Genomic DNA, 20,452 nt, shown 5'->3' on the forward strand with positions numbered 1-20,452 from the left:
AGATGCTGTAACAAGGGAGACTACTGTCACCCTGTCACACAGAAAAGACAGATACCACAGACATTTCAGTACCAACCTTCTACAGGCCTTGGCACCATATCGAGAAGCTCGTCTGTGTTTTCCTGCACCTCAGAGATGACCGTCACATCCAGGTTAGCCATGATACCAAGGATGCTCTCCTTTGCCTCGTCAGGGGTGGTGGCTTTTTCCACTCCAATGGACGCTGTCAGGCCGACGATCTGTGAGCACATGATACAGTGGACACTCAGTGAATATACAGAGAACAGCACTGGCTTTGCAGTTTTTCTGTATGAATGCACAAGGTCAAGAAAATAAACCTTCAAAATAGCCTCTGATCGAGTTTAACTTGTCTTTGCGTCTAATTATCAGGGGTGGATGCACCTCTACTCCAACGAAGGCTGGGAGGCTTACAATCTGTGAGAACACAATACATTGAACTGTTAGTGGACATGCAGCAAAGAAAAAGGGACGAACAAGGGAAAATTTACTTTTTTTGCTTTATCAGGAGTGGTGGCCCTCTTTACTCCAATAATACTGTGCAGCCTTCTGATACAGTGAACAAACAGGCACAATGGCCTAATGGATAAGAAGCTGGCCTCCTAAGCGGAAGGACGTGGGTTCGAATCCAGGCCACGTCTGGTGGGTTAATGGCGGACATTTTCCCGATCTCCATGGTCGACTTATGTGCAGACCTGCTAAAGACTTATTCTACTTCGTGTGTACATGCAAGTACAAGACCAAGTGTGCACGGAAAAGATCCGTTAATCCATGTCAGAGTTTAGTGGTTTATATAAACACGAAAATATCAACCATGCATCCTCCGAAAGCGACATATGGCTGCCTAAGTGGCTGTGTAAAAAGGGTCATACACGTTAAAAAACACTTAGGCGTTTTAGCCCATGAACGAAGAAGAAGAAGAAGAGACGCAGTTAAGGCAGGTTTCACGGTAATCAGACTCTTTGATGTGTGTAAACTTTGCCTTCAAATTACTTGCTTACTGTAATGATTTTCATCATTTTTTCTGCTTGGCATGAGTAAGTATGGTATTTGCAATACAAAAAAATAAATAAAAGCTAAAATGTTTGTGTTTGAGCAATTATTTGAGCGAGTTTTTCGAAGCGAACGTGTGAATCCTGACAGACACCATTTCCTTCTGTCACATGACCCCATCTCAAAATGTGATTCAAGCAGACACGAAAATAACACACAAAACTTATGATAATGGGGTTATTAATTCAATTAATACACAAGGTTAGTCTCTGACTAGATAAAATAGGGAAAAAATATCAAATGGGAGCATAAAACCGTTTCTGGAAAAATTTTCAATCGCCACCGAAAGTGTCTGTCAGTAAAAAAAACCACGTGCTTTGTTTGCAAAGCAAAGCCTAATTTTACACATCGCGTGCTTTTGTCTGTTATTCTTGCTTGTGAACATCAATTTATTGATGTTCTTCACTGGAAAGCAGGTGTATCATCAACAGTATCACAAAATCGCAAAGAATGAACATTTTTGTTGTGATCCGACCGGTGTCTGTAGACTGAATCACACGTTCGGCAAACTTTGTTTTTAACGGAAATAACCGAGCCTTTCATCGGAAACGACGTTTCAACCGCTTCAGATCGTCTGCAGGAAGAAAAAGAGGAATGCGATACCCAGTGAGTAAAACATTTAATCGTTTTTAGTGCCTTTTGATCAAGTTTTGTTGCGTCTGTCAGCAACGTTCGTCAACCCAACGTTCGACACAGCGACGCACGCATACGGATTTGCAGCGTTTGCATTCGGAAAGTGAGGGATTTGTGAGTTCGTTTGCATAATTTCAATCGCTAGTAGGTTTTCCCTTCGTCTCCCATTGTTGTGTTTGCATGTTATTGGCATTTCATTGTGTAAATTGAAAGTTTGTGAGTAACAGTAGTACAATCTGTCGAACGTTGGCGACGCTGACAGACGGAAATATCGAACGTTGCCTTCAATGACAGAAGGGCTTGGCGATCGTACTTTCGATTCGTAGGAACACAATATGGAGACAGCAATGTGCGCTCGTTACCACAACGGTCATGAACCGGTGTAACACAAAATCTTTACTCCACGAAAAATTGACTCCGGAGTAAACTTCCAGTAAAAATCTTGTACGAAAAAAGAACTCCACAAGGAACTAAATTTTTACTCCCCAAATATTTACTCCCAGTAAACATCTCGTACGAGAAACTTAGTTTATAATTCGCGCAATATCCCATTTGTACGTGCAATCCCGTTTTGCCGCCGTCCCATTTTGGCGACATTTCACAAGCCAAGCGTCATCTTACTACCGCATCCCATTTTGGCGCAATCCCGTTTCGCCGCTATCCCATTTTTTATTTATTTTTTTATTTTTACATTTAGTCAAGTTTTGACTAAATGTTTTAACGTAGAGGGGGAATCGAGACGAGGGTCGTGGTGTATGTGTGTGTGTGTGTCTGTCTGTGCGTGTGTGTGTGTGTAGAGCGATTCAGACCAAACTACTGGACCGATCTTTATGAAATTTGACATGAGAGTTCCTGGGAATGATATCCCCGGATATTTTTTTTATTTTTTTCGATAAATACCTTTGATGACGTCATATCCGGCTTTTTGTAAAAGTTGAGGCGGCACTGTCACACCCTCATTTTTCAATCAAATTGATTGAAATTTTGGCCAAGCAATCTCTGAAGAAGGCCGGACTTCGGTATTGCATTTCAATTTGGTGGCTTAAAAATTAATTAATAACTTTGGTCATTGAAAACCTGAAAATTGTAAAAAAAAATAATTTGTTTTTAAAACGATACAAATTTACGTTCATCTTATTCTTCATCATTTTCTGATTCCAAAAACATATAAATATGTTACATTCGGATTAAAAACAAGCTCTGAAAATTAAAAATATAAAAATTATTATTAAAAAAAAAATTCCGAAATCGATTTAAAAACAATTTCATCTTATTCCTTGTGGGTTCCTGATTCCAAAAACATATAGATGTGATATGTTTGGATTAAAAACACGCTCAGAAAGTTAAAAAGAATAGAGATAAAGAAAAGCGTGCTATCCTTCTCAGCGCAACTACTACCCCGCTCTTCTTGTCAATTTCACTGCCTTTGCATCGAGCGGTGAACTGACGATGCTACGAGTATACGCTCTTGCTGTAAAAATGCAGTGAGTTCAGTTTCATTCTGTTAGTTCGACAGCTTGACTAAATGTTGTACATGAACAAAGTATGCAAACCAGATGATCCAGCGACGTCCTTCCCAATTTATGTCCAATGGACGTCTACCCACAACACGCCACTGGATGCCGCGTGGTCAGCCAACCATGTGGTGCCAGTCGTGAAAACCAGGTTCTTTGTCCCACAGTGAGACATTCAAGTTGGGGACTTTGTGACCGCTGACTTTGTCAGCATGGATGGAAAGGTGGAGAGATACAGGGCGGTGATCATCCCCAAGTCAACCCATTTCCCCGATGGGCCAGATCGAGAGGAGATCTGTGTGAAGTGTTTGCGCGCAAAAGATAATGGGAGATACTATGTATTTCCTAATGTTGATGACATTTCATGCTTGCCAATGGCTCAGATAAAAAAAAATCCCACCAACCAACCATGAACAACAGGGGGGATTACTTTTTTTGACATGTGACCAAGTCTCATTTGGGCGTTCACAGTTTACCTGAGAATAGCACACCCCCTTGAATTGGGACCAAAGAAAAAGCGTTGTATATATGCATTTTTGAATGCTTTTCTAAAGTCATAAGTTCATTTGTGAAAAAAAAAAATTTTTAGGGATTGTTTTGCTGAATGCATGCAGTTAAGAAATTGACCCCGTTTTCAAATTTAGGGGGTAGGGTTGCCCCATAGCCCACGTATGTCTGTGTGACTGTGTCAAATATCAATCTACTTTGCGTACAAAATGTATAGATGTTTGTTTTTCGATTTTAGAATGATTTCTTAAGCTGGCTAGAACTTCTGAGGTCTACAGGAAACGATAAAGATAAAAAATGTACAAAATATAAGTAGCGTCCTTTATCTTACCATTGTTCTGATCAATGCTGTCCCTTTATTTGCAAGTTAACCATTTTTCTTAATGTGTTCAAGGAGTATGTTAAAAATTATTATCAATGGTTGCTTTAAACAGCACCTTTGGGCAGTTATTATGCACTGAAGTTGTAAAAGCATGTTTTGGGGTTTTTAGGATATAGCGTCTTGGAACGCCAATCATCTTGGAAATACGAATGTTCATATAATTTTTTTTACTGTTTTGGATAGATAAAAAGTTGAACTCTTGGTGCAAACTGTTTTTTGGCCCCTGTTTGACTATTTATTATTTTGGAATATTGTGTGTGAGGGGGAAACTGCAATCCTCAATATCATGAAACGTGCCCCAACAAAGAAAAGAACAAAGACAAGAGAGGAATAACGACAAATGAACTTTTGCCTCCTCAGAGGTGATTGCTCTTGATCTCTACTCCAACAAAGGCTGTGAGGCATATGATCTGCGAGCACACGATACAGTGAACAGTCAAAGAACACAGCCCAAGGAAAGAAAGAATGATATATACTTTTACTGTGAGTTAACCTCCACTTCAAGATTTGTATTGTATTGTATTGTATTGTTTGGTATTGTATTGAACTGTATTGAACTGTATTGAACTGTCTTGTCTTGTCTTGTCTTGCATTGTATTCAAACCTGGGGCAGGCCAGGTTCGTGCTGGTCCTTGGACTTTATGTAGTGCTTCATGACGGAGTTGTAGGGCTCCCCCTTGCGAGTGTGGTGGCACTCATCAAAGATGATGAGGGAGAAGACGGACAGAGATGGAATCTTGTCCGGCCTCAGATGGTTCTCCAAGATCTTTGGTGTCAGCACCAGGATGTCGTTCTTGTCCAGGATTTGGTGAACCGTCATGCTGTTCCCGCTCTCTCCTGTCACCAGCTCACACTAGAAGACATGAAGATCAAAGTAAGATATGACCGTGCATAATTTGATACATTCAACGATGAAGAGTTCTTATGAATATGTTTATGTGTGTAACATATGTATACAACTGTGCACTTGAAAGAGAGAGAGAGAGAGAGAGAGAGAGAGAGAGAGAGAGAGAGAGAGAGAGAGAGAGAGAGAGAGAGAGAGAGAGAGAGAGAGAGAGAGAGAGAGAGAGAGAGAGAGAGAGAGAGAGAGAGAGAGAGAGAGAGAGAGAGAGAGAGAGAGAGAACAGACAGACCGACAGAAACTAGAGAGAGACTGAATCAGCAGAAATAACTTATAGAACTCAAATGCTTGTTAAAAGTACTTCAAACTCCATGCCTTCTCTGACTTACGTTATACTCTGGCAAATAATCCCTGAAGTTGCGATACTGCTGAGACACCAGAGGCACCGTTCGTGCCAAGAAAACCACCTTGCGAGCTTGACCTGAAAATAATAATAACAATAATAATGCATAATATTTATAAAGCATGTGTACCCAGGGTTTAAACCCTGGTCAAAGTGCTGTACAATCATTGGACAAATACACACGCACATGCAACACACATACGTGAAAAACTATGTACAGTACATGTGGCAAAAATGACCATCAGGAACGGACCAGGCTTGAAAGTGTATATACAGCATGACTTCCCTTCTTTGTCTGTTAATCTAGGGAGAAAATATCCAGCGATATTTCTCCGTAGGCCTAAAGTTCGGCCATGACATAGGCAAAATAACTTGCGCAGCTGCAGAAACAAGAAAATGGAAATCTTTTATGAAATGATTGGGAGCCACGCAAATTTGACCTCTTGATTCCGACCATGAACCCGCTGTTGATAAGGCAAAAAAAAAAAAATGCTTTGGTTACGGTTTCATGGCCAAAAAAAATAGGGTAGGTAGGTCGATTAAACTTTTTTTTTTTTTTTTTTTTTTTTTGGTTGGTCCCTCTTGAAATGATAAAAATATTTGTGTATGCAGGATATTCGAGGTATTTTCATATTGGTGTATTCGTCCGCTTCACTGCCATCAGGAGTCAAACGAACACACTTGAAGTGAAGTGATTTGATGTGGAAACTTTCCAAGTTTTCGAGAGTCATGCCAAAGTCCAGTTCGAAAGAGTCTTCGGGCTCGGCACTTATTTTCGTCGACCCAACACATTTTATCCCGAACAGTTTGCCGTCCAAAGTTGGATGAAAATCATGAAAAATGTCCACCAAGGTTGCACTCTTCGAGTAAAGACTTATCAGTCGTGTTTGTTCGATATGAACGCACTTTCCGAATACGATTGCAAATGCAGACGACATTTTTTTTTACGTTCGCGCAACGAACGAACGCACGCACGAGACTGACTTCCCTTAGATATGGGAGTTGTAAAAGGCGGAGTGGTGTCCCTTGTCGGGCTTGTTGTTGTCTGCTCGCCGGCGATCGATGTTTTCTCTGTGCCGTGGTGTTGTCGTTTTCGGTGGGTTGTTGTGTGTGTGTGTGGGCTTTTTTTGTGTATGTATGTGTTTGGTTCATTTTATTTTTAGCTTTAGGACCAAAAAAAAGTTTAGGGTCGGCCCAAAAAGTTAGGGTCGGTCGGGAAACCGTAACCAAAGCATTTTTTTTTGTTGCCTAATCTGGAAGGTCGTACCAGAAATGCAGATCTATCTCTGGCCGATTCATAGATTCAACCTACAAACTGCGACCTCATCTGTGATCAGATGGCCCAGCAATGCGTGAAATCTTTTATTCTAAAGCCTTATGGCTCGTTTCGACAAGCATTAACCCCTTCACTGCCCACCCCGTGTGTAATACGTGGTCATTTTTGGTTTGTCGTACGCCCATAACCGTGTCTCATACGTGGGATTTGTGTCGGCGAAATTTCAAACATTTCTGAAAACTAAATGGGAGGTAACCACTGTCCAAGTACTTGTAGGGGTTCTAAACACAGTTCTTTCCCATAGACCGTTCGGATAAGTTAGTTCCACGTGGGGAAAACTTTTTTATAAGTTTTTTTCCGATCTATAAGATTCAAAATGGCCGAAAGTCGGACATCAACTCGTAGACCTGTTTTCAAATGATACAGTGTTCTGGAAGCTCTACAAGAAGTGATTTATGGATTACCACACAGAAGAATACTGTTATGGGCTGTAATGTGAGTACCTGATGTTTGACACCAGTTTTAGCTGCGTTTGCTGTGGATTTACGTGCTGCAGTGTGTGTGTAAAAGTTTGGAAACTGTAATTTTTGACAAAAATGGTCATTATATCGATTTTTACTATAACAATCACAAACAAAGTCCAATGATCATGTTATCACATAATAGCCAAGGGTGTAAGCAAACCACATGCCAAAGATCTAAGAGATATCTCAATAAATGATTGAGCAGTGAACAGATTAGTGAACCTACTGAAGAAAGCGAAATTTGCCCTGGCGCACAGCAATACCAAAATGCTGTTACAGGCAAATCCAGCTAACTCACAAACGGTTAAGTCAAAAATTCGCTTAGCACACAAAGAAATTCTGGTCCGGAATTATCCCTCTTTATCTATGTGTACAAAGTACCCTGAGCTCGAAATGGGATTTCTCTTACGTAAGTCGAAAGACGGATAGCACACAACAGAAAGTCAGTCCCAAAGACAAAGTTTACTCTATATTTACTACAGCAACTCGAAACACGAAACTTGGCGTCTCACACTAGCGCATTGTGTAACCTTATTCCCTTCTTCTCTACACGGACGCCACACCGACTGGTCAGTCGGCACGCAATAAAGTATGAACTGAAGTTAGGAGGGGGCGAGGAGTAAGGAGGGGGCGAGGAGTAAGGAGAATTATCCAACTCCAAGAAAACATTCTGAAAAAGGTGGGGAAGTGGTGACAAGGCAGTGAACGCACTCACCATGCACTGACATCATACGACATCACTATAGGCCCTTGACCTCGGATGGAAAAAACAAGTGAAAGCAGCCACACAAACACAGCACAGAGGCAGAGGTAGGTGTGCAGATGCTTTGTGAGAATAAGCGTTGAAAACCAGTTTGAATAAAAAAAACAGCAGATAGAGCCGCGGGATGTCATAATCATTCTTCTTGTCTGGCTTTATTGACTGCATGCCGATCTTGTGGCAGTGACTTTTCACTCTTCAGTCGGACTGTACACAAACCGCTCTCACTCTCCCTCACTGACTACCCTAAGCCCTGACAACTGATCCTTGGAAATTGTTTGGAAGAGTACACCTCTCTATTTCTCTCCAATGCTCTTCCTGCTGACTTCAGTGACACCGGACACCCCACTGAGTTTAGCCAGCTACCCCCCCCCCCCCTCTCTCTCTCTCTCTCTCCCCCCAGCCATGTACTGTTTGGTGCTGTGGCCAGAGAGGTGTCACCGGCTAATTGAGGCCAGCTGCACTGTTCACTCAGAGCAAAACTAGTTGACTGTGTCTAACTTTTGACAAAGCAACACAACTGAAGGGTTCACAGATTAGGTAACCGACTCACTGGTCAAGGCTGCAGGGAAACAAGAGTATCTTGTCAATGAAAGAGGTTACACACAGATACGCGATGCTGAGAACGGTGGCCGATTTTTCACTCTCTTTCTCGGAGGGCCTTCATCATTGCAGGGACTGCTGTAAAGAAATGCTTGCTCAGAAACTAACTCTTTTTGCATTGAAACATGCACCAGAACTGGTGGACACCATCGACAATGTCAACCATGAAATCGAAGCAGTTTGCTTGAGGAAACGGTCGTCAGCAACTCAAACTTCTCTGTTTTCTTTTTTTAAGAAAATCTGAGGTGACTTTCTTTGTGGCCCCGCCCCCTCCCTCTGTAAGGACCCCCCTCCATAAGGACCGATTTTTGTCAACATTTTCAAGGTCGCTAGAGAGGGGTTCCACTGTACTATGACCAAGTCGAAATTTCGGATAGGACACAATAACAATTCGGTCCCTTCAATTTCGTCTTATCCGGATTTGCCTGTATACTGTGGCAGTGAAGGGGTTAAACGGATGAAATTAACCACATGCAGTTTATTCTTCAGAAAAATTCACACACAAAATGGGTTGGGTTCGGTGATTTGTACATAAACGTCTTCCTCACGATAGATTCGCTGATTTGTCTTATGAAGCCATCATCAACACGAACACAATGATTGCAGAAGCAAACTCTGTACCTACACGACCGAGACACAAGGCTGATTATTTCACAGCTGCAATGTGAATAGAGAACAAAGACGTTTTGGGTAAGCTTACTCACGTCAAGTCTTCACTGACAAGCTAGGAACAGACGGAAAATTCCGAACAAAAGTAAATGACGTCAAAGTCTCTTTCGCTTTGCGTGTAACTTTGTCATGACGTCTTTTTGTGACGACAGTATACGCGGCAATTTTAGACTGAAAAGCAACTCAAAAGAAGGAGCTAAGCCTGTGTCTTGAAACAGCTGAAACAATCTTTTGGATTGCCGTTTCAATGTTAACCAAAAAGTTAAAGAAAAAAACCAAGGTTCAGTTGCGAACTGACAGCGGATTGAGCATTTATTCCTGTTGATGAAGGTACGATTGAAGCTTTATTCTCTCCGTCAACCAACAAGACTAGATTTGTAGCAGACGAAAAACAAAGTGTGCGTTTTTCCTGTCTTGTGAAGGCGATTATGTCGTTATAAGTTATCTGTACGTTGTGAAGACATTTCAAAACAAAATTTAGCTTTGATGCGTCATGGGATATAAGCTTGTACGTTTTCATCCATGGAATTGTTTTTTTCGTCTCGGCAGGGTGAATGAATTCATGATGTCTTTTCCGGAACTGGACAAAACTGGCCTTGCCAAGACTGAAACAAAATATAGTTCTACAACTTCTAGGCTTGGGTTGATTGCCCATGGTGAATTTCCAATGATTTGTTTCCACATCCCATGACAAATTCTCTTTACTTTGGTCATGCCATATATACGTTACAGCTCCGTCCATCCATGGTATCGCCTGATATTTTGTCTCGACGGGGTGAAAGAATATAATGACGTCACTCTCGACAGAGCCTCGAGTGACGTCATCATATTCATTGACCCAGTCTCGACAAAATATCAGGCGATACCATGGATGGACGGAGCTGTAACTTATACTTATGGTAGATGTTTGCAGAAAATGTGTGTTTTTAGTTTAGATTTGAACTGTGACAGGGAAGAGCAACTGCGGAGGTCAGCGGGCAGTGAATTCCAAACAGAAGGGGCTTGATACTTAAAGGATTTCTTTCCGTATATTTCCAGTTTAAACATCTACAAGGGTCAGTAATCGAGTCGCTGCAGAACTGTTGAGTAGAACATTTCTATACATTCAACAACCACCCAAGGGACCAACGAAAAGGTCGTTATAGACAGGTGGTCACTGTGGAAAGATGAATTATGTAGAAAGACATCTCGTTGGGGATCCTTTGGGGTGGTTGTAATCGGCAGGTGCTTGTTATCATTATTAAAGTAGTCGCCAGTTTAGGTTCGACTGTATGTAAGGCAAATATTACATCAAATGGAAGCTGAATCATTGTGTTGGTGGAAGTTTGTAAATTTGCAGATGTAATTTATGAACAGAAAATCTGAACATCTAGGGAGGTCCTGAAAGCGGGATTCCAGTGTTGCTCCAAAACTCAAGAGAGAGAGAGAGAGAGAGAGAGAGAGAGAGAGAGAGAGAAAGAGAGAGAGAGAGACAGAGAGAGAGAGAGAGAGAGAGAGAGAGAGAGAGAGAGAGAGAGAGAGATGATGATGATGATGATGGAACTTTATTTTTCAAGGATAGAGGTTTAAGGCGACGCCTTTTCTTACAACCGGTCCTTACTTCTAATACAAATATCTAATAAATGATAAACAAGTAAAGCAACATGACAAATAAACAAAGTAAACGAACGAACCAGCAAACAATCGACAAATAAGCAAACAAGCAAATAAACATAAACAATAAAATGGCAAAAGCAACATACAAATCGAAAGCGAAACATGCAACATGTTAACACATGTAAAGTGATCGACGGTAAAACGTTTAACACTAATGCTAATAATGATTATATGGTGTAAATTATAATAATGATGATGATGATGATGATGATGATGATGATGATGATGATGATGATGATGATGATGATGAAGTGATGATGGAAATTCGCAACATAAATTCCACATAATACATATAATAAAGAACATATTTGTGTAATTCATAAAGCTTTGCCAATTGTTGACAGCTACTTGCACGTGTTAAGACTAGTATAGCCATCTAGGTAGACATAAAATGATTATGCAGAGCTTGTTTAAAACTCTTTAGTGAGGTTAATGATCTTATTACAGACGGAATGGAGTTCCACACCATAGCGCCAGAGAAGGCTTGACTAGTTTTGAACAAATCAATCCTGGGTATTGGTGGTAGAAAATTGATAGACCCGTACCTTTCGGTGACTCTGTGAAATAGGTCCTGAATATAGATGGGCACTTCGCCATGATATACTTTATACATCATTACAGTCTTATTAAACTGTAACTGTTTAACTAGCGGCAGGTAGTTTAGATTCTTTAACTTCAAATCAGCTGATAATTGTGGACCATTTAACATGATTTTAGCTGCCCGACGATGTAGAGAGTTTAATTTTTTCATGTGAATATCAGAGACGCCATCCCAAAGAGTTGATGCGTAATTAATATGGGATAAGATGTGGGCATGATAAAATAGTTTTAGTGTTGCGATATCGACATATTGCTTTAACTTTGATAGCAGAAACAAATTCTTGGATACTTTTTGACAAATATAATGTACATGAGATTGCCATTTTATTTCTTGATCAACTATCACACCCAAAACACGATGTTCCGTTACCTGCTGAACAGGTTGTGATTCCAGAGAAAGATTTAACTTAAGAGGTCGTGACTGGTGTTTTTGTCTTGTTGTAATAATCATGCTTTTTGTCTTTCCTGGGTGCACTATCATACAATTCTGGTTACACCAACTGTTGACTTCATTCAGACTAGACTGTAAGGAAATTTCAATTTCTTGAACAGTCCTACAGCTTGTGTGAAGCGTCGAATCATCTGCAAAAAATTCCGTTTTAACTTTGGAATTAGATATATGAAGGGGGAGGTCATTAATGAATACACAAAACAAGATAGGCCCTAAAACTGACCCCTGGGGGACTCCACTCTTTAAACATCCTTTGGGAGATGTTTTACCGTTTATAGAAACATACTGTGTTCTGTTGACAAGATATGATTTAAAGAATGAACACGTTGCGGGATTGTTCACGTACAATGCGAGTTTATGTAAAAGTAATGTGTGATCTACAAGATCAAAAGCTTTCTTAAAATCAAGAAATATAGCCCCTGATATGTCCGAACGATTAATTGCCGATAGCCAGTTATCACATAGTGATGAAAGAGCTGTACTACAGGAATGTTTCGGACGAAACCCAGATTGAAAGTTGTGAAATAATTTGTACCTTTCCATGTAGTTCAGAAGATTCTTCTGGATGTGCTTCTCTAAAGGCTTTGATAAAATAGGAAGCAATGAAATTGGCCTGAAGTTATTAGGGTCAGACACATCTTTATTTTTAGGAAGTGGAACGACCTTTGCCGTTTTAAATGCATCAGGAAAAATATTTTGTTCAATGCAAAGATTATACACATACGTTAGGGATTCCACTATGTACGGTAGGGCTAATTTAAGCAACGACGGGGGGATTTTGTCAGGCCCCATGGATTTATTATTCTGAAGGTTTTCTATAAATTTTCCAACTTCATGTACGGCAATAGTTGGGATAGAGAATGAATCTTGTGATTTCAATTGATGACTACAAAATTCTTTTAGTCTAAACAACGTCCCCACCCTCGACTTCTTCATTTACATTTTTAGATTGTTTCAATCGATCAGCCAAACACAGAAAGTGCTCATTGAATTTGTCAGGAGAAATGGCGCTATTTAATCTGCTATTTCTTCTCTGGGATTTACCTAACACTTCATTTATGGCTTGCCAAAGCGTGGCAACATCCTTTTTGTCTTCAACCAATTTATGAAAATGATTACTTTTTGCCTGGCGTACTAACTCTGTAACTCTATTGCGTTGTGCTTTAAATTCTGATTTCCTTTGATTTTCCTTCAAAAAATCACGTAGTGCCATAGCTTCTACAATCTCAGGAGTAAGCCATGGTGGTAATGTAGGGGATTTTACTCGGTGTTGCCTCAGAGGGGCATGTTTGTCAACAATCGGGTAGAGTATACGTGAGAAACAATTAAGCGCCTCCTCAGCCTCAGTACAATTAAACACATCATGGAACGGAGCTGAAGATAAGTCCATGAAAAACTTAGACTCGTGAAATTTTTTAAAGCTCCGATATTCGATGGTTGTGTGTCCTTTTTTATGACATTTTGGGATTATATAGTTCCATGAGCAGCAAGTCACGTAATGATCACTAATGCCAGAATTAACCACATTAACATTCGAAACCATTGTTTTGTTATCCGTGTATATATGGTCAATTAATGTCGCTGTTGATGCAGTTATTCTTGTTGACGTTTCAACTAGTTGTTGAAGGCCAAAGAGGGACAAAGTTGTGCACCAAGCTGTCTGTGGTTTATGCAAATCGATATTGAAGTCGCCTAATATTAATATAGGCTTATTTTGGCTCTTGATACTGTCCATTAGGTTGATAAAATCATCTGTCCAGTTTGACAATGCTGCAGGGTTTCTATACAGGAAACCCACGAGCAGAGGGGTAGACTTATTAATTTTGATTTCAAGCCACAGGCACTCAACATTCTCAGCTTCCAAATCAGGTCTACGGTGAGTGTAATTAACTAACGATTCGTGTACATAGGCGGCGAGGCCAGTTTGCTGCGGTCTCACACTGTCACGCCTGAATATAGAGTAATGGGGTACATTCAGAAAGTCATCAGAAACATTCGAATCAAGTCTCGTCTCGCTTATGCCTAATATATGTAACGGTTGTTTGCCCTGATTCAACAGTACACATATGTCCGCGGTTTTGTTACGCAAGTGATACACATTCAAGTGAGCAAGGCGGAGATCAGATAACGCACTTTCCTTGGGCATACTTATTGCCTACAAAAGTCTGTTACCAAAACAATGTTGAACCTGCAGAGTGTTCTTTGCAAATCAAGATCAGCGTATTCAGCAATATCTACTGTTAAAAAAGATAAGCGTATTCAGCAATATCTACTGTCAAAAAATACGTCCTTATTGCAAGAAGGCGCAGAAGATATGCCTCGTCACTCAAAGCTATAGAGCTTTACGCCCGTTCACTCATACTCTTTTAGTCTCAAGAGGAGAGTCCGTATTATTCGATTTGAGGAAAGTCTGTATATATCTAGTCACTTCAAGACAGTTTTGCTTCACGGCTCGTTACTGACACACAACCGAAGGAAGCTCCATATGTTCACACACGTATATATCTGTACATAGACTGCACATCAAAAGAGTCGTCACTGTTTACACCACTGTATAACTTCACAGCAGTAAAAGAGAGCGAATACACTACTCACTCCTTGGAAAGCAGAGTCTCAGTACTATAAATGTTGCTTTTCTCGCGTGGTAACCCCGGCGTTTGGTTACGAAATTTCAGGAACAGGATTGCATACACACACACCTACATACACCAACATGACAGAAAAACACACACACACACACACACACACACGCACACACATACAAACACAGACACACACAAAAACACACACAAACACACACTCACACACTCACACACACACACACACACACACACACACACACACACACACACACACACACACGCACTGTATAATTACTGGCGAGTCGACAACTGACTAGCCATCACATTTAGCAGTTGCACCACGTGTGGGTGTAGTAGCGGATAGAAGGGTACATCACGGTTGGAGCACTCAGCCATCATTGATGACCTGGATAGGTCGAGTGCTTGGGGGGGCGGTCCGTCCCGCTGCGAAGCATGGGGGGCGAAGTGGGGGGGTATCATGTTGGCAGACCACTGTGTTGTGCGCTGACCAGTCCTGTTATCAACAGGCCCCTGAGGGCAGTCAGCATCTCCAGACCCTCGTGCTTGGTGGGGGAAAGAGGGATAGGCTGGTGGGATGAGGTGTGGAGGGTTGGGGCCTGTAGATGGATGCCTGCTGGCTAGGGGAGGGAAGTGGGGGTGATCACCAGGAGGGGGTGGGTATGTGTTGGTAGGGTAGGATGGAGGATGGGAGGACGCATCTGCACCCGACCAATACTGCCGAGACTGGCGGAATGATTGACTGGGTGGCTGTCTGGATGACTGGTGCATAGACTGGCGATCAGGCTGGTGTTGATACTGGCGCTCGGGTCGCTCGGGTTGCAGGCTGTGGTGGTAGCTGTTGGTGGCAGCAGGGCTTTCTCCCTTTAAGTTGCAGGCCAGCTGGGCGGTACCGGCGGCGCTGTGGTGGATGGCATCTCTGTACAGCGCCTTACGGGGAGCGCCGTTCTGGGTCAGGAAGCTGCTGCGGTTGTCGATGAAGGTAACCCCGAGTCTCTTGCACACAATTTCAAGAGTTCTGTTTGATGGGTTGATAGTATTGTTGAGGTTGTGGCGTCCTCGGGCGGGAATGATGGAGCTCAGCTTCAGTTCGGCGTTGGGAAAAGCTTTACAAGCAAGATTGATGACATCTGCCCACTCCCTATCCGAGATCTCACCACTCTTACAGCTGTTCACCCCTACATGGACTGTAGCGCTGTTAATGTTTTCTGAGGGGGTGCGATTATGAAGCCATTTGCAGAGGTCGTATATTTTCATGCCAGGGACACATACCTTGTGTACACGACTCAGGCCCTAGTCTGTTGGCGTCGACACCGCGTATCATAGAATCCCCTATCAGCAGCTGGTTAGCATTAGGGGAGACGGAAGTGTTAGAGAGTACCTGTTCAGGAGAAGCCGGATGGGACGACTGATGAACAGGTTGAGACGAAGCGGCGCTATCTTGGTGGCTGCCTGTTTCCGAAGGTCCCTTTTCGATGACGTTATGTTCGTTCCCTAGCACATGGAAGGCGTTTGCTGTTGATACACCGTATTTGTTGTGGTGAGATTGTTCGTCCTGAATAAGGCGTTGGCAAGGTATAATGTCGGAGACTACTGAAATTGGAACTGTAGTTTCATTGGGGCTTTGGGTCATTGTTGTACTAATGCTTTTGTTTTTTTTGTTGTCTTTTATTTTAGATTTGAGAGATTGGTTTTCTTTCTCAAGTGCATTTACCCGTCCTGTGAGTTTCTCGATGCTAGTCAAGAGTTTGTCCATTTGTGTTTGAAAGTCCAGCTTCAGTGTGTTTTTGATCTGGACTTTAATATCTTCGACTAAACATTTGTCGGCCTTGCTGTCGCCAAGGCCGGTAACAGAAACTCCCAAACCGTCGATAAGGCTCTGGACACCACTCAACTCCTCGTCCACTAGTGCAAAACGATTCCACACAATGGGGCAAAATTGTAGTGGAGATGCACGGCGCGTGCGGCGGGCTTGGTGGTCACGCGCTGCTCGTTTGATTGTGACTTTCCCCGTGCTGGGTAACGTGCTGCAACGTGGTCAGATTGTGGGGTGGAGGGGGGGTATCTTGACAATTGATGAGAGTGGGGTGGAGGGGGGTTTCTCGACGACTGATGAGAGGGGGGCAGAGAGGGCCATGTCAACAAATGGCGAGAGGGGGGTGGAGGGAGGTGAAGCCTCTGTATCAACCTCTTCTGTAGACGTTTTGCTCTCAGGCTGCGGCGATGTGCTTTGGGTACAGGCAGTGTCATAGGCATCCAACATTGTAAAGGGAAGGTTGTTAATGTTAAGAGATGAGCACAGCTTGTCAAAATCACCCTCTCCAGTATACGAAATGACCAGAGGGTGGATACTATCACACTCAGTGGTAGACCATATTTCACATGCCTTGCCCTGACACATGAAGGTGCCTGCGGGGGCAACTGTAAAATAAAGAGATAACGTGACAAGCTTGACGCCAGCTGCGAACAGCCTTATCACAGTCTTCGCCAAGTTGGGAAAGTCACTTTTCTTTGCATTAACGAGTGGACTTGGTGGGAGACTAATAACATCGTTGTTTTGATTAAAGTCCTCTATGGTGAATGTAAGTTCGTCAAGAGACAGTGATGTATATCTGTGGATTAAAATGCTGCGCCACAGATAAATTTCCTCTTCTCCACAACTAAAGCGTTTCTGACAGGGGTCCAAGCTTGGATTCGGCCATGTCGACACGGCGACGTTAACACACTCACGTAGTACACAATCATACTGCATCAACACTAAAACAACGAACCGTGCCGGGAGGTAATCTAAGCAGGGGTCAGTGGAACCATGGTTATAGCACAAGACAGTCTCACGCCAAGATAAGAATCACAGTGGCACTACACGGCGCGCCATAGTTCCTCGGCCGAACACGGCCGAACAGACATTAGTCACATGGCCGACGCTCATAAATCACCCACGATTAGCGCTTAGCGTGGCGCTGCTACACATCGTAGAACAATGAAGTCGGAGAAATGAAATGAAACTTTGATACTCCTACCGTCAACAATAGTCACTTCTCATCAAAATGAAGATGTTCATCCTGTAGCCAGTTACATTAGCTATCCGCCAATGCACTTTTTAGCACAAAAGTCACATGATGAACAAAGAAAATCCTGTTTCTATCCAGAGCAAATGAGACACGTCTTGGCACGTCTTGGCGCGTTAGAGAGAGAGAGGAGAGAGACAGAGAGAGAGAGAGAGACAGAGACAGAGAGACAGAGAGATAGAGACAGAGAGAGAAAGAGAGAGAAAGAGAGAGGGAGAGGGAGAGAGAGAGGGGGAGAGAGAGAGAGAGAGAGAGAGAGAGAACGGGAGGATCCTGAAAGCGGGATTCCAGTGTTGCTCCAAAACTCAGAGGACAGTAGGTCAGTTAGACCTGGATTGAAAATATGTATGGGGCAGGCCAAATGTCCTCGCTACAAAAACCTTTATCTGTCAGAATACCTCCTATATGTTAAAACTGCCGGACGGTTAACTGGCCAGGGGTCAGAAACTGCCAGACGGTTAACTGGTCAGGGGTCAGAACAATGCGTCAAATCAACTGAAGACATAGACCTGAGGTTCAAAATTCTATGTCAATTATAAAATATGAAATTCTGAAATGTTGACTGCACAGCAAAAAGCACTAAACACATTAACACTGCATGATTCTCAAACAATGACACTGTAACTAAATGATAGTAGTAGTAATAGTAGACGTAGGGACTGGATTGGTATCCATAAGCCTCGCGGCTTTTTGTAACGTCCCATCTCATTATCAAATTTGTTGTAGGTCAATCATATTAACATGCTCAAAATCGTTTACTCAATATCAATTATCGTACAAATAAAGTGACTCAGTCATAAGTTTTTGTATGTCCAGCAGATTTTTGAAAGTGCAGTAAATGGTTTGTGCATTTTTAACAACGTCAGACAGTGTGGTTCCATGATATGGTGTTGAATGATGAAAAGACAATGTCACAAACAGACAGTCACACGCAGCTTTACCTTGGGGTGCCGCAGTCAGATGTTGTTTTACAATGTGCAGAGCCACCCTTGTCTTCCCGGAGCCTGTTGGAGCACAGATGATGGTGTTGTTTCCCTGTACCGCTTTCTCGGCCAGTTCAAACTGGTACCTGCGCAGCTCAAGGTCTTGATTCCTGGCTCTAGGGACGCCCTCACGACCTTCTGTAGTTTTCTCAGACACTGTAAGAGTACAGGAGGTAGGCAAAACAATTTTTTTGCTGTAGACTGTCACAGTCCCCATTTCAAGACAAACCCAGTCTCTTCAATATCATGTACTGTATAGACCAACCAAAGATCTAGCAAACATGCTGCAGGTCTTTCAATATAAATATGGAAATGTCTCCATGCATTTTGTACAAATAGAGTTCCAAAGGGCATTAGCCTGGTATGCTTTGGAAGATCACATCTACAAGAAAAAGAAAATTGCCATGTTTTGTGAAAAAATCCACCCTCATCTTTCTATCAAAATCGTGAGGGAATACTTATGCAGTGCTTCGCTCTTACGCATTTTGAGGCAAAACTCTGCAAGCTGAACTTGCAGAATAGAATTAGCAGTTTCCACTGCATAAAACCTAGAAAATGCATTTTAAACTTAGCACATTATTTCAACCAAAAGGCTGCAACAAGTGCATACTCACTGTTTCTACAACTATGATCAGATGATGCTTTTTTCTTATTAATTAATCGATACCTTCATAAAAACATCTGTGCCATTCTCATACAACATCAGCAAGACACTATTTTTATGCAAAGAGATTAAAAAAAAAGCAAACCTTCTACATCTTGTTTTTCATCATCAGAAAAGCCAGAACGACCATCATCCACATCATCAGAATCAGCAGTTTCCGTCGAAGGCACTCGGTCAGATGATGACAACTCAGATTCCCTTTCTTCATCACTCAGGTTGGTTCCACCGTCAGCTTGACACCCACCAGGCGCTATACACACACAATTCACACAAGTGACCACAAAACTATATTACCATAAGTTAGACTAATTCTGTTTTAAGTCCTAAAAAAGAGTCTGAACAATTTTCGTCTTACAAAAGAGGTAGTTTTAAAAAAGGGAGCTACATTTACTGACACTAAGAAGAGAAAGCCTGAGAAAATCAGGTCTTATTGTGAAAGGAGCTGCCTTACAATCTTAAAGTACAAGTTGCACTGTACCATACTTTTTCTAAGCAAGCCCCAACTACAAAAGAAATCAAAAACAAAACATGTTCGCATCTCTCTGAAGATTGCTATTTTTCTGCCTTGAAATTGTTGCATTCACGATTTATCTAAATTTGTATTGCAGCAACCCCTCCCCCCAAAACAAACAAAAAACACAACCAAATAACAACTACAAAAACAACCCACAACAACAACAACAACAAAGACACCCACACAAACAACAGGTTTCACAAAGTTTAGAATGATCAGTTCTATTTGGCCAGGGTTTCAACATCAGAAGAACAGAAAACCTGCACACAAAGGCAAGCATTATATATATACTTTTGTTGTGTGTGTGTGTGTGTGCAGCGATCCAGGTTTTGCTCCAAATGATCCAGTTTAATCATCTTCAAGACTTTCGAACTCTTATTTTCATCAGGTCATCTTTGAATGAAAATTAAAGACACGATTGACAAACCTTGTTCATTCTGCAGAGTTGCTAGCTGTTTGGGTAGCGTTTGTTCCTGGTCCTCGAATCTCGCGCCCTCTGGACTCACGCGGCCACTGGACGTCCCTCTCCCCACGTTGAACTCACTTTCCTCCTTGCTGATTACTGCACCAAACAGACAGTCTTGTTTTAGAGGATGTGGCATTTTCTCTTCACTTCATTTCATACTTTGGCATACTCTAGATATTTAGCCTTGATCCAAAAATCACAATGAAGTGGGCATGTCAGAACAAACTGGACTTATCAACAGCCAACAGCAGTTATACAATTCATACT

At 42.0% G+C, this 20,452-nt stretch overlaps 1 protein-coding gene across 1 annotated transcript in view; it reads right to left on the reverse strand.

The window, feature by feature from the left end:
- The window catches only part of LOC138982298 (ATP-dependent RNA helicase DHX58-like), a 44,403-nt gene that overhangs the window by 10,747 nt on the left and 13,204 nt on the right, over positions 1-20,452 (reverse strand). Inside the window, exons 4-9 of the mRNA XM_070355557.1 lie at positions 20,147-20,281; positions 19,291-19,455; positions 18,500-18,697; positions 5,338-5,429; positions 4,712-4,960; positions 77-239 (exon numbers count right to left, since the gene is read on the reverse strand). Coding sequence (XP_070211658.1) covers positions 77-239; positions 4,712-4,960; positions 5,338-5,429; positions 18,500-18,697; positions 19,291-19,455; positions 20,147-20,281 — 1,002 coding nt within the window. The remainder of the gene's footprint in view (positions 1-76; positions 240-4,711; positions 4,961-5,337; positions 5,430-18,499; positions 18,698-19,290; positions 19,456-20,146; positions 20,282-20,452) is intronic.

The sequence above is a fragment of the Littorina saxatilis genome, linkage group LG12 (assembly GCF_037325665.1).
Source record: "Littorina saxatilis isolate snail1 linkage group LG12, US_GU_Lsax_2.0, whole genome shotgun sequence".
Taxonomy (NCBI): Eukaryota; Metazoa; Mollusca; class Gastropoda; order Littorinimorpha; family Littorinidae; genus Littorina; species Littorina saxatilis.